We start from the raw sequence: 15,358 nt of genomic DNA on the forward strand, positions 1-15,358 counted from the left end.
TGAGTTTCTAATTTTTTTTTCAAACTTTCAACTTTTCCACCACGTTAAAATTTTCCTACAGAGACAAACTTCTAACTTTTCTGTTACATCGTTTCAATTTTAACCAAACATCCAATTTTAACATGAACTAAACACATACTTAATTATCTGTTAATGCTAATTGTCTGTTTCTTAATTAGAGCAAGCGCAAGGGCACCGGCCGGAATGGGAGCACATTCAAGATCCTCTCGATCAGGGCCTTTCTCAAGCTGAATGCCGATGCTTTTGCGGATGCCATTGAAAGCTGGGGGACTAATGGACCACTTCTAGCTGAGATCGATGTGGACGAAACATTCATGCAGTATATAATTAAGTTCGAGCAAGCGGGTATCCTGTCATATGAAGCTTACAATGAGATCAACATGAGAGTCCATGCAGCGTGTGTTCTCGCGCTGGGCGTGGAGAATGTGGTACCGTTCTGGGAGTTCATCAATTCGTACGGCAAGCTTGGGAAGACTAAGGGCTACGGCAGAGTGGTACCCCATAACGTGAGACGCCTATTTGAGATCGTCGTTGAGGTTCCGAAGAAGAGGGTGAGGGGCATATTCGAGAATACGCCGAGCGACTCCATCGACACCCAAGACTTGCGGCCTTCCAAGGGGAGACCTCCTGTGACTGATACGGGAGATGTCGTTGTTCCTGTTCTCATGGGCGCAGCCGCTGCCGCTGGGAATCCATTCCCCACACATACCATGGACTGGGCTTTCTCTGACCCTCCAGATGGTTATGGTTCATCTGCCAAGCCGGAGCGCCTCCATATGATGGATATAGATTAATTAGCGGCTTTTTCTGACCCTCTAGTTCTAGTTCCTCTGTAATGCGCTTCTTATGTGATCAACAACTTTATGTTCTGTTCTGAGTATCAGATGCTGTGCACCGTGAGAAACTTAAAATACTAGTACTCCACAACAAGCAAGCGAGAATCTACTTATCCAAATCCAACTTGTCACGGTTTCCATGTTAATAGTAATTAATAAAGGGAGCCACGCAACCCAACCGTACCACAAAACTGCTCCAACGACACATTGCAACACTTCTTTTAATAAGTTTTGAGAGTAGCGGGACTGACCGATCATATGTGACTGACCGATCGGCCTACTAATAAACAATGGAATAACGACTGCCTCATAGGGGAGTAATTGCAGATGCAGGTGTGACAACAACAACAAAAGAACAACCGTAACAGCATTCCAGAATGAACAAGTAGTCAACAACATAAAGAAGACGCTAGCTAGCTAATCTTCCAATCGTCGTGGAGCATTCCAAGCCATGCATTCAGTTGACACTTGATACTTGATAGATTCTTCCCCCACATACAGCAGCGTCACCTCTCCTCCAGTCGTCAGCAATTCTCGTCTTTCAAGTCTCTCTCTTCTTTCCGGACCTATAAAAAGCACACTGCCCAAGTCAACGTGAAATTGCACGAATAATTCCAGTTGGATCACCAACAACCTTGTCCTAAAGGCAAATGATCACTCCCAGACACACAATTATACCCAATTTCCTTGGGAAGTGCACAGAAAACAAAAGGGACCACAGAAGAAATAAATTTTAAACACATTCTATAGTCCTTATTATGTAATGTGGTCAACATTACTTGTCAATGCCTTCGGAGAGACTGGGAACTGAGCTATATTATTGTCATCTTTGTGTCAGGTAAGGTTGTTACTCTGCACAGCGCATCGCTAGACCTACTTGGGAAAACACTGAGCTTTGAACAGAAACCTAAGTTTTGGACCTATGAAACAGTGACTATGTGGTTCCTACATATGCAAGGATAGCCAGTGTGTCTTGTCGATGCATTGTGAAATTCACTGCTGCACTATTAGATCTAATTTGATTTACACGAACTAATGGAATGATCCCGTGAAATTTCAAAAGTTCTAATCCAGCATTAAGGCCTATTAATAAATTGTCAATTTTTTTATCCTAAGAATGAAAAAGCTACAACTCCGTAATGATCGACGTACCTCAAGCATCAGCATGTTAGCGTGATTAATGGTCAGCCCCTCAGGCAATGCTCCTACGTAGCCAACAAATCCACCGTCCTTTGGATGCCTGATTCCACCCCAGCAATGGGCACAGATATCAACGGAACCTGGAGGTGACAACCCTTAATTCATTGATTGTTTCAGAGAAAAAACCATGAACTTCAGCACAAGGTTCAATATATTGTTTGAGGCATTTGTATCAGGGGGGACTGAAACGACAGAAATTTCCGAAAATTCGGTCCGAAATTATTTGATTTTTTGAACAAAATTTGGTCAAATTTAAACAAATATTGCCAAATTCACAGAAATATGAAATAATATGGTATTAGGGGGGGGGGTCCAATAGAAACAAAATTTCGTTCCAGAATTTTGAACCCTGCTTCAGCACATGCATGTCAAAATGAATATTCAGCGGCATAACATTTATCGATTACTCCAATGATAATTTACAATGAGGGAAGGGAGGAAACATGGAGTCCAAGTGCTTACCATTGTATTTATCGACAATCTTGCACATTGTGACCTCATTTGGTTTTTCTTCCCCCCTTAATTCAGCAAAAAAGGGTGTTGAACAGCCAGCAACAGTGGCTCTAAAGTACACGTGCCAGAAACATTGTTTGTCAGCAAGCCTCAAGATAAACATGTGGCTATCCTTGGCTACTCCCTTGGTTGCTTTATTGGCTGGCTGAAAATGAGAGGAAGGGAACAATACAAGGAAAAAAAGAACAGAAAATATAATGAATTAAAAAGGTAACTGACTCAATCTTAACAAACTGATTACAAATATATGAAGTAAGCAGAATACTTCAGAATACTAATCAGATGATCTCCAAAAGCTACCTTATATCTAATACACACATTACCATCTGAGGTAAAATATAATAACAAAGATAAATCACATAAGGTAAGGTCCAAGATAACATCAGTACACACATTTTCCAAGTTGTAGTAGTGCATTGCTAGACGGGTGCAAACACGTGTCTGGTGACATTGACTTGTATTTTTATGTTCTTGCCAATTCAATGGTCCCGGCAGCTTGCTGCGGTCCCTTGAAATTGCATCCGGCTGTAGCATGCGGTGATGAAAAAATTCTTCAGCAGCACTTTCATATTGCCAAAGAACAAAATGAAGATTAGAAATGTGATGCACATCTAGCAAAGCAAAGTAACTTTATGTATGTGTTCCAGATGTTATTTACGTAAGTGCAGATGCTTTGGATTGCTTGCCATGATTTGCTATAAAATATACCATTTCTAATGTACAGATAGCTGTATGTAGCAGTCACTGTTGCTACCAGTTGAAAAATAATCTTACATGTATAAATATTTAATTTATATGCACATCATGTATGGCCTAAAAGAAATTAGTATACATAATCAAGCCTTGTGCATTAATGGAAGTTACTTCCTACCCATTTCACCCAAATTATTATTATGTTTTGGAGAAACATATAAAACACATGAGAAAAAGAAACATACTCAGGGGGACCTTTCTTTTCGGGCTTTTGGGACGCCATTCTTGATAGCTCAAAAGGAGATGCCCTTAAAGTTTTCCTGCATATGTGAAAGTTAACATTGAACTTGATGCAGGTGCTTAACAAACACAGATTACCGAATAGCTAAAGTAATACAAGGATAAGCATCTATTGAATGAGAGCTGCAATATTCAACATAAATATAATGGTATGTTACAATAACAAATTATTTAATTCATCTAGCAAAAACTATCATAGACATCCTATTACTATCTTTAATACACTAAAAATACAATAGAATCTAATTGGGTGCACAACTAATTGGGTCCACTCATACTGAGGTAGTTTAACCATGATGCATTTCACCTGGTCCACCACTAGGGTGTGCACTACATTTTCTTCCCCATAAAAGGTTGCTTTCCCCCCTTCGTTTTCTCAAATGAGCTGAAGGAGAGCTATGCAATTGATTTTTTTTTAAAGAGAGCACTGTGCAATTGAGGCTTGTCAAGTATCAACATTTTCCAATCTGGCTGATTGCAGTTAGATCTAGTTTGCAAAATCTTAAGTCCTAAGTACTAACTAAATCTAGTTAAATCCAAATCAATTTCCACAAAATTTGTTAACTGTAAATCAAATTTACCCAAAATTTGTTAACTGAAAAACCTGAAGAGACTTCAGTGACTGGAAAAAAAAAACCTAAAGAGACTTTAGGCATAGATAATCCGAAGTATGAGGGACAAGAAGATGAGCATCAAGCAAAACTGCTCCTTAACTAGTAAAGACAAAGACCGAACGAAAACACATGCCATTTAACAGAAAAATATGGCACGAATACTTTTTAGGTAAGAACCGAACCACGAAAATATTTGGGAAGCCCGGGATTCAGACTATGAGATAAAGAAAGCGGAGAAACATTACCAGATGTATAGGGTGGCGGGCGAGAATGATTGAGCCGACGGCGCGTGGGAATGGGGTACGGGACGACACGGGAAAGGGTTTAGCCGGCGGCGAAGAAACGCAAAGGCGTGGCCGCGTGAGTGAGGAAGAGAGCCGAGGCTTGAGCTGAGAGCCTGAGAGTGGTGGTGCCGTGGTGGAGACTGGAAAACCCTAGTGGGCGAATGCTCGCGAACGCAGGCTTTCTTCCGTTTCTGGCCCAGGCGGCCGCGCCTTTTCCTTTTCCTTTTCCTGTGTGGAATAAGTTCACTTTAGATCCCTCCATTTGTCATTGAGTCTTAAATTCCCCAACTTACAAAACTGTGCAAACGAGATCCCTCGGTAGTATTATCTCCGGTTTTGACTGACATAGCGCCTATGTGGCTCCTTTGACTAGGTCTTCATCCCACGTGGCATTGACATGGACTTACAAGGCAATTCGATTCGGAAAAATAATAAAACCCATGGACCCACATGTCAGTTTCACACACAAAATAATAAAAAATAGTGGGGCTATATGGTCCCACATGTCATCCTCACTGCTCCCCTCTTCTCTCTATCCTCTCTCTAGTAGTAAGTTGTTTCATCTCATAGATGCTCTAATGGCTTCACTTAGTGACGGTGGAGCGGGATGGGCGTTGGTCGGAGCGGCGGCGACCGGAGCATGCCAGTGGTGCAGAGCGGACCGTCATTGTCAACCGCTGTCACACCGCCACAGCTGTCGTGCTCACCAGCAACTGCTTGAGCTCCTCCTCCGGCCACCTCCGCCGTTGTTGCCCCCTCCACCGCCCGACCACTCCATCCCACCCGTCGCCCGCTTCGGCAGCCGCCTACCCCGCTCCGCTGGTTGGAGAGAGAGGGGGATAGAGAGAAGAGGGGAGAGAGAGGGGGGATAGAGAGTAGGGGATAGTGAGGATGACATGTGGGGCCCCATGGGCCCACCATTTTTTTTTGTGTGTAATTGATATGTGGGCCTCACGTGTTTTATTATTTTTTCCGGATCGAATTGCCATGTAAGTACAACGTTAATGCCACGTGAGACGAAGACCTAGTTAAAGCCTCAAAGGAGCCAAGTATGCACCATGTCATCCAAATCCAGGACAGTACTGCTGAGGGATCTCGTTTGCACTGATTTTGTAAGTTGAGAGATGTGTTGTGCCTCGACGGATGAATTTCGAACTCAGTGACAAAGGAGGGACCTAAAGTGAACTTATTCCTTTCTGTGTGAGGCCTTGCGGCTTTTCTTGACGTGGTGTGTTATGCGCGTACACTAACGTGATTTGGAGTAATACGAAGTAGTGAAGTAGGGTTAGAGGGGTGGGACAGTTTGGTCTTTGGTGTGTTATTCTCACGCTGCACGCAGTAGGGGACACAGAGGAAGACGACAGCGTCTTTTAAAGTATAAATAAGTAGACTTTGTTAAATTCATTTTAAATTTATATGTATAAAGTTTCTTTACTCAAAGTTTCTATTAGAGATAGTTTCCATGCATAAATTTGTGCTTTAACTCGTATAAAGTTTGTACATTTTTAATTTTCTTTCAAATTCATATGCATAAAATTTCTGCGGAATGTTTCTAAAAAAAAATCTACGTATATAGTTTGCATGTAGCAAGTTTGGACTTTAATTGTATACGTTTTGTATATATACTGTATTCGTTTAAAAAATGAGCTTTGTATATTGCCTCGGAATACTAGATATCTTAAACGTCCTAGATTCGCCGCGAGCTCAGCCGATCCACGCCATTGAATTTTGCAGAAAACCCCTCGTTGTTTCGGTATTTCGGATTAGGTTCAGCTGATCAGAGCCGTTCTTTCTCACGCGTGTACGAAATCTAGCCGTTCATTCCCTACGTACGGCCTTGCCTGGTCGTGGAATCGGTGGCCGGTCCTCTCCCCACGCCGCCTCCTCTCTCCCCCCCTCTCTGGCTCTCTCCCCCGTCTCCCCGATCCCCTTTCTCTCTCCCTTCTCCGGCGCCGCTTTCCTCGCCGCCGTCCCTCTTCCCCTTCGGGTGCGCCGCTCCCCCTCCCCTACATCCCGACCTCCGCCTCCACCGCCCTGCCGTCTCTGCCACCGCCACCGCCGTGGCGACTCGCTCCCGCCCGCCTAAGCCCACTGCCGCCGCTCCCGAGAGTGGAGGCGGGCGGATCCGCGTGCTGCCGGCGCTCCCGTTCCTGCCAGGCCGCTCCCAAGGACGACGGCCGCTGGATTCGTGCGTCACCGTCGCTACCGAGGACGGGGGACGACGAATCCGCATCGGTTTCTTCCTGCCCCGCCTCCTCACGGCGTGGGTCTGTCGGTGGGATGGAGGTTCTTGCGCGGCGGCGCGGGCCGGGGAGCGAAAGGTGAGGACTTTGTGTGTGTTCTCTTGGTGCGTTTCTTGCTGTGATTTCTTGGGGGAGCTGTTCGTGGTTTCTCCACCTGCGGCCGTGGACGAGATTCTCCATCTCTGCTTCGGGGGATTTCTTGTGGGTTTCTTCCCTTCCTCTTCCTCTCTCTCCTGTGGCAAGGTGTGGGAGGACGGCCATGGTCTGGAACTCTGGATCTTCTCTCTTACTGATTTTCCTCCAGCACAGACGAGCACCACGCGGAACCTGCGGCTCGCCGTCGACGGCGCCGGCACCAACAACCAAACTCGAACGTGGAGGGGCTTTTGGAAAGTTAAGAATGGGGATTTTCATTTTTTGTTTTGTTTTGAAGCTTTCGCTAATTTATTGGTGCTGACCATCTAGAGTGAGTTGATGCCTTGCAATTGGCTACTGAGCTCAGCATTTGCTTTACTTGATAGTGCTCAGTTTGGCAATTGGAATATACCCATCACATGATGCAAATAATTCTAGATTACTAGCACTGCTTTGTTCTATTTGATTATTTTTTTACTCATCAGATTATGTCAGTGCATGTCAAAAAGACCAGTCAGATGATGCCAAGTGATCAAAAGATATAAATACTGTCGAATGATACTAACCTTTGTACTCATTTTATTACAACATGAACAAACCCTTCTTTCTTCAACCAAATTCTACCATCAAAGCATGGGATAGCTAGGGCCATCTCAGTGCCGGTGAGCTGGGGACGTGGTAATTTCCCGGAGTTTTCAATTTATTACTATTCAGTTTCTTGATGTATGAGTGCAACAAGTTAGTAAAACAAGCTACAATTTATAATCGGGTAGTCCTGTCCATGTATAACATGGTTATCTTTGTTTATTTCTTATCTTATATGCTAAGATATTTCTTCTCATTTTTGCAGGGTGGAAGATCTTTCGATTTGTGAAGTTACACCAATTTACTAACTTTGTGATATTGCACTAAATTTAGGCTGTATGTATCAGTTATTTCTTCCAGATTGTTTTACTCACAGAATAGATATGTTTTTCATGTTATCAATGCACATCCTTTTAGCTAGAAATATAGCCTTGGTGTTTGCATGTCAACTGGAGAAGCATGTCGACTGAAATTGGTTCTATTTGTTCCAGGACAATCATGTGTTCTTCAGTTCCTGGGTTAGCATTGCTTAACACCAGCATAAGCAAATCTTGGAGCGATGAGGAACTTGTGCGATTCTTGGCAGAGAGGAAAGCAGCAGACTCTTTGCCGGAGAATGTAGTGGTGGGGATGAACTTTTCTCTCATTGATCCATGGAATTCAGGTTAGTGTCCAATCTATACAGAAATTTATTATGACGTATTCCTGGTGGTATAACCAGTCTTGCATTCTGAATTAATGGTATTCTCCAACAAGACTATGTCATGTAATATCTGTGGTCTGCTTTTCATAATTCAGTCGTTATAGACCATGAAGGCTTCTTTGTTTTGTCCTTTTTGAGTTGTTATATATATTTACTTTACTACAGTTTATTATACGATTCGGTAGTATAGCAGCATTTTAATTCTTAAATGATAACTAAAGAAAGGGAATCCTACATAGAATTGATAACTATTTAGGGTTAAAAGGCATGGACCATTATGCAAAACCAGAAAGAAATATCTTGGGCTCTGATGAAAGTCCAGAGTTAAGTGCACGAACGCATACTTCAGCCCCATTGATTATGGCAAAAATTGCCTGCATGAAGTGCTCATAAACTAAAGTGGGATGTTATATGAGAAATACTTTGGCACTTCACATTACCCTGAGCATTTCTTTTTCATTTTTCTTTGTAGCCTGTGCACCAGTTGCTTGCATGTTTTCACTAGAAAATTCTGAATTACGCTATTTGACGATTAAATTATGTTCAATGTGTTGCTCGGCTAGGATCCTTTAACTTTCACATCCTCACCAGAGTTTGCTATTATGAGAGGTCATTGTTTGCCAGTTAAACTTTAAGTTTTGGAGATGTCATAATGCACTATATGCCATTGGTTATTATCAACTTTTGTTTTTAGATACTGTACAAGCAGATCATGTGCTAAGATTTTGGGGCTTCAGTTCACTTTTAGCATTAAAATGTGCACATAAGAGGAGCGGTAGCAGCAGCAGGAGGATAGGAGATGTAATGAGGCAAGAGTGAACTTGTGAGCTTTCTTAAAAACTGTTTATTGCCCAGCAACGGCGATGCGATGTACACAGTCATGACAGAGCAGATGAGGTGGGACTTAAATTTTATTAATCAGAGTATATGATAATGTTGTCATCTGAATGTTTGTAATATTCAAGACCTTAATTGCTTTGTTTTGATCTAATTTTTTTAATCTTTGAAAGAATTAACGTCGCTATAAATAGAATGATTCTGAATTTTACATGGAGAAAATGGTATTCGTACCCATAACTGCTGCGATATAACATTATCTTCTGTTAAAATGAGTTATCGCATTAATAGTTTTCTTCCATTAGGGCTGCCAATGTTCTGAACTTTTGATTAAATTTGGGTCCAGTTGTTTAAATGATGACAAAAGTAACAGTTGCTCACGAGCTCTCATTCTCTCCTACAAGTGTGTTCTATTCATCTATCTATTTTTACTGTTTTCTAGCATGCCACTGCTTTGTCGTCCATAACTCCAAGCAAAAAGCAAAATGTTCGGCTTAAGATTGAAACAAAAGCAAAATGTTCGGCTTAAGATTGAAACAAGCTTTGCAGAACAAGCTTTGCAGAATTGTCGGACACAAGTTACTTGGGAGGGTTCTCACCATACAGGTGCAGACTTGCGCCCTTTTCTGGAGTTTGTAGGTTATTAGCTTTACAAGAGATTTGTGCTGCTTTTAATGAAATTATTATATAGTCCAACTTACGAAACCATTTGTACCGTGGTGCTTGCATTGTGTTGTGGCTTAAAACAAAATTAATAAGGCATGGATTTGCAACAATGAATTAGTTTTTGTGTGTCCACGGGCTCTGTATGTCAAAAAAAAAAAAACTTGTTTGCCCTTGCCTTCTTGCTATGAAATATTGTACTGTCATGTAACTAATGAATCGTCATTTACATGTAAAAGAATTGCTTCTCTAATCTTACATTCTTCTGTTTCCCGTAATTTAGTGGCCGCGCCGCATAGCGCGCGAAACCTTTCTAGTAAATTCAATGTGGGCTGCCTGATAAGCTAGGCCATACGAGAATTCATGTCTACATTTGAGTCGACACATACGTTGGCCGCATTCACGTGGCCCCGTCCGAGCAAGCCTTCGCGCAACAACAACCGCAAGCAAGCTAAGCTTTGTGTGCATCCTTGAATAAAAGGTCCACTTTCCAGTCCTCAAAGCAAGGGTGCAGATGGTGTCAAAAGGAAAAAAAAAGTAAGGGATAATTTGATCCGTGCTATTGTAAATGTGTCAATTCAAATAAATGATATTACAATTCATTTATTCATAGTCATGCCATCCAAATTTTATAAAATTTAAAATTATAACCATGCCATCGCCGTTATGTTTTGGGTCCCACATCCTAGGAGATGAAAAAACATAACGGCGATCAGGGGCGGTCACGGGGCATAGACATGGGGGTACAGTTGTACCCCCCAAAATTTTTTTGCAAAAAGAACAGTATACATAGGGTATATTACATACATGCACCAAAAGTGGATTAAAATGAATATTGTCGACGTTTGATATCGCGATTCCGGTATTTGCATAGTATGGGGATCATTGGTACTAGGATATATGCGAGACTGAGGTAAAAGAGACGGGGACGAGGATTTTTATATAGATTCAGGCCTCTGAATTGTCAGGTAATAGCCCTACATCCTATTGGCCGAAGCCGGTCGTTGCTCTTATTCACCATAATCACACCAGTACAATATTTGAGGTAGCCTATCTAATTGTTGTCGACATGGCGGTCTGAAGTTCTGACTCGTAGTCGACAACAGGGTTGACTTCCTCCTCGAATCCGTGCCCGGCGAGATCAGAGATAGCGCTTTCGTCTCTCCTGACAGTATCCGGAGACACTGTAGGGAACTAGCCGTTCTTATCCCTGAAGTCGATATCCGGCGTCTTGTCTTGGCGTATGTTAGCTTGTATGTTGTGGCTTCTGTTGTTCCGTATATTGTGGTGGGTGTATCGGCGGTGAGATTCGATGCCCCAGGCCCTTCCCGGGGGGTCTTGTATTTATACCCATAAGTGCCCCCTTGTCCAAGTAGAACTAGGGAAACCAATATGGATACAATGTGAGTAGTCCTTGTCGTTTCCATGTAGAACTCTGGTTGTCTTTCCTTATCTAGAACTCCGTCCATATCCAATGTCAATTTCCGTATAAGACATGGTATGTGGTGGGTCCTGCCGAGATGTAGTCGACTACTATTAGGTATGTGGTATTCATAATCCTGACAGTAGCCCCCGACTTCAATGTAAATGAACGAATTCATATTCTTGACCGCTGACCATGGAGTAACTGTTATCGAGCTCAAGTGACCGTTCTCGGTGAGTTCAGAGATAACGTTAGACTTCCTTTATCAGCCTCGTGCGGGCACCTATAGGGTTTGTCTGAGTCAATCTCCGATGTCAACCAAGAAAGTACATAGCATACAACTAGGTCTCCCGTCTTGCTGTAATCGAGAATTTGGATTGAAGTCAAGAAATTTTATCTAGGCGGGTACACCATCTCTTCATTTTGTATTCCTTGTCGAGATCCACCAACCGTTCTCGAGCGATCGAGAAGGCGTAGAATCTGCGACGAAGCCTTGTCAACATTTGTCGTACTCGCCTTAGTCGATCTTGGTGTAGAACCATAGAGACGTGAAGTCTTCGACAATGTCAAATAGAATTTTCCTGAAATCAATACTTAGAAAACAATATTAGATAGAAATAGCCCCCGAGCGAGCGATCAAAGGGTGACATGTTATAATATGTATGAAAAACTGAAAATAAATTAAATTTACAAACCAATGTTTTGTATATGAGTGTCTTCTCTTTTACCGACTTCGATCAGTCAGTTTGTTGAGTCATACACTCTCCCTAGCCCCCAAGCCTTGTCGTCGGAGAATCGTTCTCAGAGGATAAGGCTCTTGGACCCTTGACCTGCCTCGGTTGAAAAAAGCACTGACCCTAGCCCCCAGCCGTGAAGTTGAAAAACTCAATTTCCGATTACACGGCTTGGTTAATACGCACGGCGAGAACTCTTACATGACCAGATCTTACATGGTATTTTGTCTCTACAGGATCCGACAAGGCCTTATCGGCTCCGGGCGTCCCCAGCCGAAGTTTCCTTAGGTTCCTCGGAGGCCTTGTCAAGACGACGTAAAGGGACAGTAGGATAGGTTTCAACGCTAGGTGTCGTCGTGGTAAGGGATCTCTGGGTAAAACACTTGGCAATATTGTGTACCTTATACCAATTTTGCTGGAGTAGAGGTAGTGGGAGAATCGCTACACCTCTGGTCAAAAACCAGTTGTAGCCCCAACTCGACCACTTGAAGTAAAGGTAGTGGGAGAATCGCTACACTACTGGTCGAGGACCAGGTAGTAGTCGTAACTCGACCACATAAAGTGGAAATAGCGATTCTCCCACTATTTCCACTTTAAGTGGTCGAGTTACACCGCTGGTCGAGACCAGGTAGTAGTCGTAACTCGACCACTTAAAGTGGAGATAGTGGGAGAATCGCTACACCGCTGGTCGAGACCAGGTAGTAGTCGTAACTCGACCACTTAAAGTGGAGATAGTGGGAGAATCGCTATTTCCACTTTATGTGGTCGAGTTACGACTACTACCTGGTCCTCGACCAGTAGTGTAGCGATTCTCCCACTACCTTTACTTCAAGTGGTCGAGTTGGGGCTACAACTGGTTTTCGACCAGAGGTGTAGCGATTCTCCCACTACCTCTACTCCAGCAAAATTGGTATAAGGTACACAATATTGCCAAGTGTTTTACCCAGAGATCCCTTACCACGACGACACCTAGCGTTGAAACCTATCCTACTGTCCCTTTACGTCGTCTTGACAAGGCCTCCGAGGAACCTAAGGAAACTTCGGCTGGGGACGCCCGGAGCCGATAAGGCCTTGTCGGATCCTGTAGAGACAAAATACCATGTAAGATCTGGTCATGTAAGAGTTCTCGCCGTGCGTATTAACCAAGCCGTGTAATCGGAAATTGAGTTTTTCAACTTCACGGCTGGGGGCTAGGGTCAGTGCTTTTTTCAACCGAGGCAGGTCAAGGGTCCAAGAGCCTTATCCTCTGAGAACGATTCTCCGACGACAAGGCTTGGGGGCTAGGGAGAGTGTATGACTCAACAAACTGACTGATCGAAGTCGGTAAAAGAGAAGACACTCATATACAAAACATTGGTTTGTAAATTTAATTTATTTTCAGTTTTTCATACATATTATAACATGTCACCCTTTGATCGCTCGCTCGGGGGCTATTTCTATCTAATATTGTTTTCTAAGTATTGATTTCAGGAAAATTCTATTTGACATTGTCGAAGACTTCACGTCTCTATGGTTCTACACCAAGATCGACTAAGGCGAGTACGACAAATGTTGACAAGGCTTCGTCGCAGATTCTACGCCTTCTCGATCGCTCGAGAACGGTTGGTGGATCTCGACAAGGAATACAAAATGAAGAGATGGTGTACCCGCCTAGATAAAATTTCTTGACTTCAATCCAAATTCTCGATTACAGCAAGACGGGAGACCTAGTTGTATGCTATGTACTTTCTTGGTTGACATCGGAGATTGACTCAGACAAACCCTATAGGTGCCCGCACGAGGCTGATAAAGGAAGTCTAACGTTATCTCTGAACTCACCGAGAACGGTCACTTGAGCTCGATAACAGTTACTCCATGGTCAGCGGTCAAGAATATGAATTCGTTCATTTACATTGAAGTCGGGGGCTACTGTCAGGATTATGAATACCACATACCTAATAGTAGTCGACTACATCTCGGCAGGACCCACCACATACCATGTCTTATACGGAAATTGACATTGGATATGGACGGAGTTCTAGATAAGGAAAGACAACCAGAGTTCTACATGGAAACGACAAGGACTACTCACATTGTATCCATATTGGTTTCCCTAGTTCTACTTGGACAAGGGGGCACTTATGGGTATAAATACAAGACCCCCCGGGAAGGGCCTGGGGCATCGAATCTCACCGCCGATACACCCACCACAATATACGGAACAACAGAAGCCACAACATACAAGCTAACATACGCCAAGACAAGACGCCGGATATCGACTTCAGGGATAAGAACGGCTAGTTCCCTACAGTGTCTCCGGATACTGTCAGGAGAGACGAAAGCGCTATCTCTGATCTCGCCGGGCACGGATTCGAGGAGGAAGTCAACCCTGTTGTCGACTACGAGTCAGAACTTCAGACCGCCATGTCGACAACAATTAGATAGGCTACCTCAAATATTGTACTGGTGTGATTATGGTGAATAAGAGCAACGACCGGCTTCGGCCAATAGGATGTAGGGCTATTACCTGACAATTCAGAGGCCTGAATCTATATAAAAATCCTCGTCCCCGTCTCTTTTACCTCAGTCTCGCATATATCCTAGTACCAATGATCCCCATACTATGCAAATACCGGAATCGCGATATCAAACGTCGACAATATTCATTTTAATCCACTTTTGGTGCATGTATGTAATATACCCTATGTATACTGTTCTTTTTGCAAAAAAATTTTGGGGGGTACAACTGTACCCCCATGTCTATGCCCCGTGACCGCCCCTGATCGCCGTTATGTTTTTTCATCTCCTAGGATGTGGGACCCAAAACATAACGGCGATGGCATGGTTATAATTTTAAATTTTATAAAATTTGGATGGCATGACTATGAATAAATGAATTGTAATATCATTTATTTGAATTGACACATTTACAATAGCACGGATCAAATTATCCCTTACTTTTTTTTTCCTTTTGACACCATCTGCACCCTTGCTTTGAGGACTGGAAAGTGGACCTTTTATTCAAGGATGCACACAAAGCTTAGCTTGCTTGCGGTTGTTGTTGCGCGAAGGCTTGCTCGGACGGGGCCACGTGAATGCGGCCAACGTATGTGTCGACTCAAATGTAGACATGAATTCTCGTATGGCCTAGCTTATCAGGCAGCCCACATTGAATTTACTAGAAAGGTTTCGCGCGCTATGCGGCGCGGCCACTAAATTACGGGAAACAGAAGAATGTAAGATTAGAGAAGCAATTCTTTTACATGTAAATGACGATTCATTAGTTACATGACAGTACAATATTTCATAGCAAGAAGGCAAGGGCAAACAAGTTTTTTTTTTTTTGACATACAGAGCCCGTGGACACACAAAAACTAATTCATTGTTGCAAATCCATGCCTTATTAATTTTGTTTTAAGCCACAACACAATGCAAGCACCACGGTACAAATGGTTTCGTAAGTTGGACTATATAATAATTTCATTAAAAGCAGCACAAATCTCTTGTAAAGCTAATAACCTACAAACTCCAGAAAAGGGCGCAAGTCTGCACCTGTATGGTGAGAACCCTCCCAAGTAACTTGTGTCCGACAATT

At 43.0% G+C, this 15,358-nt stretch overlaps 1 protein-coding gene across 1 annotated transcript; it reads right to left on the reverse strand.

Annotated features, from left to right (window-relative positions):
- Nucleotides 1-1,049: 1,049 nt before the first annotated feature.
- LOC136356747 (uncharacterized) lies at nucleotides 1,050-4,613 on the reverse strand. The gene is made up of 6 exons (XM_066311056.1): nucleotides 4,423-4,613; nucleotides 3,509-3,583; nucleotides 2,964-3,132; nucleotides 2,520-2,715; nucleotides 2,010-2,137; nucleotides 1,050-1,423 (listed from the first exon to the last, which is right to left on the reverse strand). Exons 2-6 carry the CDS (start codon nucleotides 3,544-3,546, stop codon nucleotides 1,382-1,384), a joined length of 573 nt encoding a protein of 190 aa, XP_066167153.1. The 5' UTR covers nucleotides 3,547-3,583; nucleotides 4,423-4,613; the 3' UTR covers nucleotides 1,050-1,381.
- Nucleotides 4,614-15,358: the final 10,745 nt, after the last annotated feature.

Source organism: Oryza sativa, chromosome 5 (genome assembly GCF_034140825.1).
Source record: "Oryza sativa Japonica Group chromosome 5, ASM3414082v1".
Lineage (NCBI taxonomy): Eukaryota > Viridiplantae > Streptophyta > Magnoliopsida > Poales > Poaceae > Oryza > Oryza sativa.

Coding starts and splice junctions, on each gene's coding strand:
- LOC136356747 (XM_066311056.1), bottom strand. CDS start 3,546: ATGGCGTCCCAAAAGCCCGAAAAGAAAGGTCCCCCTGA. Junction 3,133..3,508: donor GAAAAGAAAGGTCCCCCTGA/GTATGTTTCTTT, acceptor GCAATATGAAAG/TGCTGCTGAAGAATTTTTTC. Junction 1,424..2,009: donor CTAACATGCTGATGCTTGAG/GTACGTCGATCA, acceptor TGCTTTTTATAG/GTCCGGAAAGAAGAGAGAGA.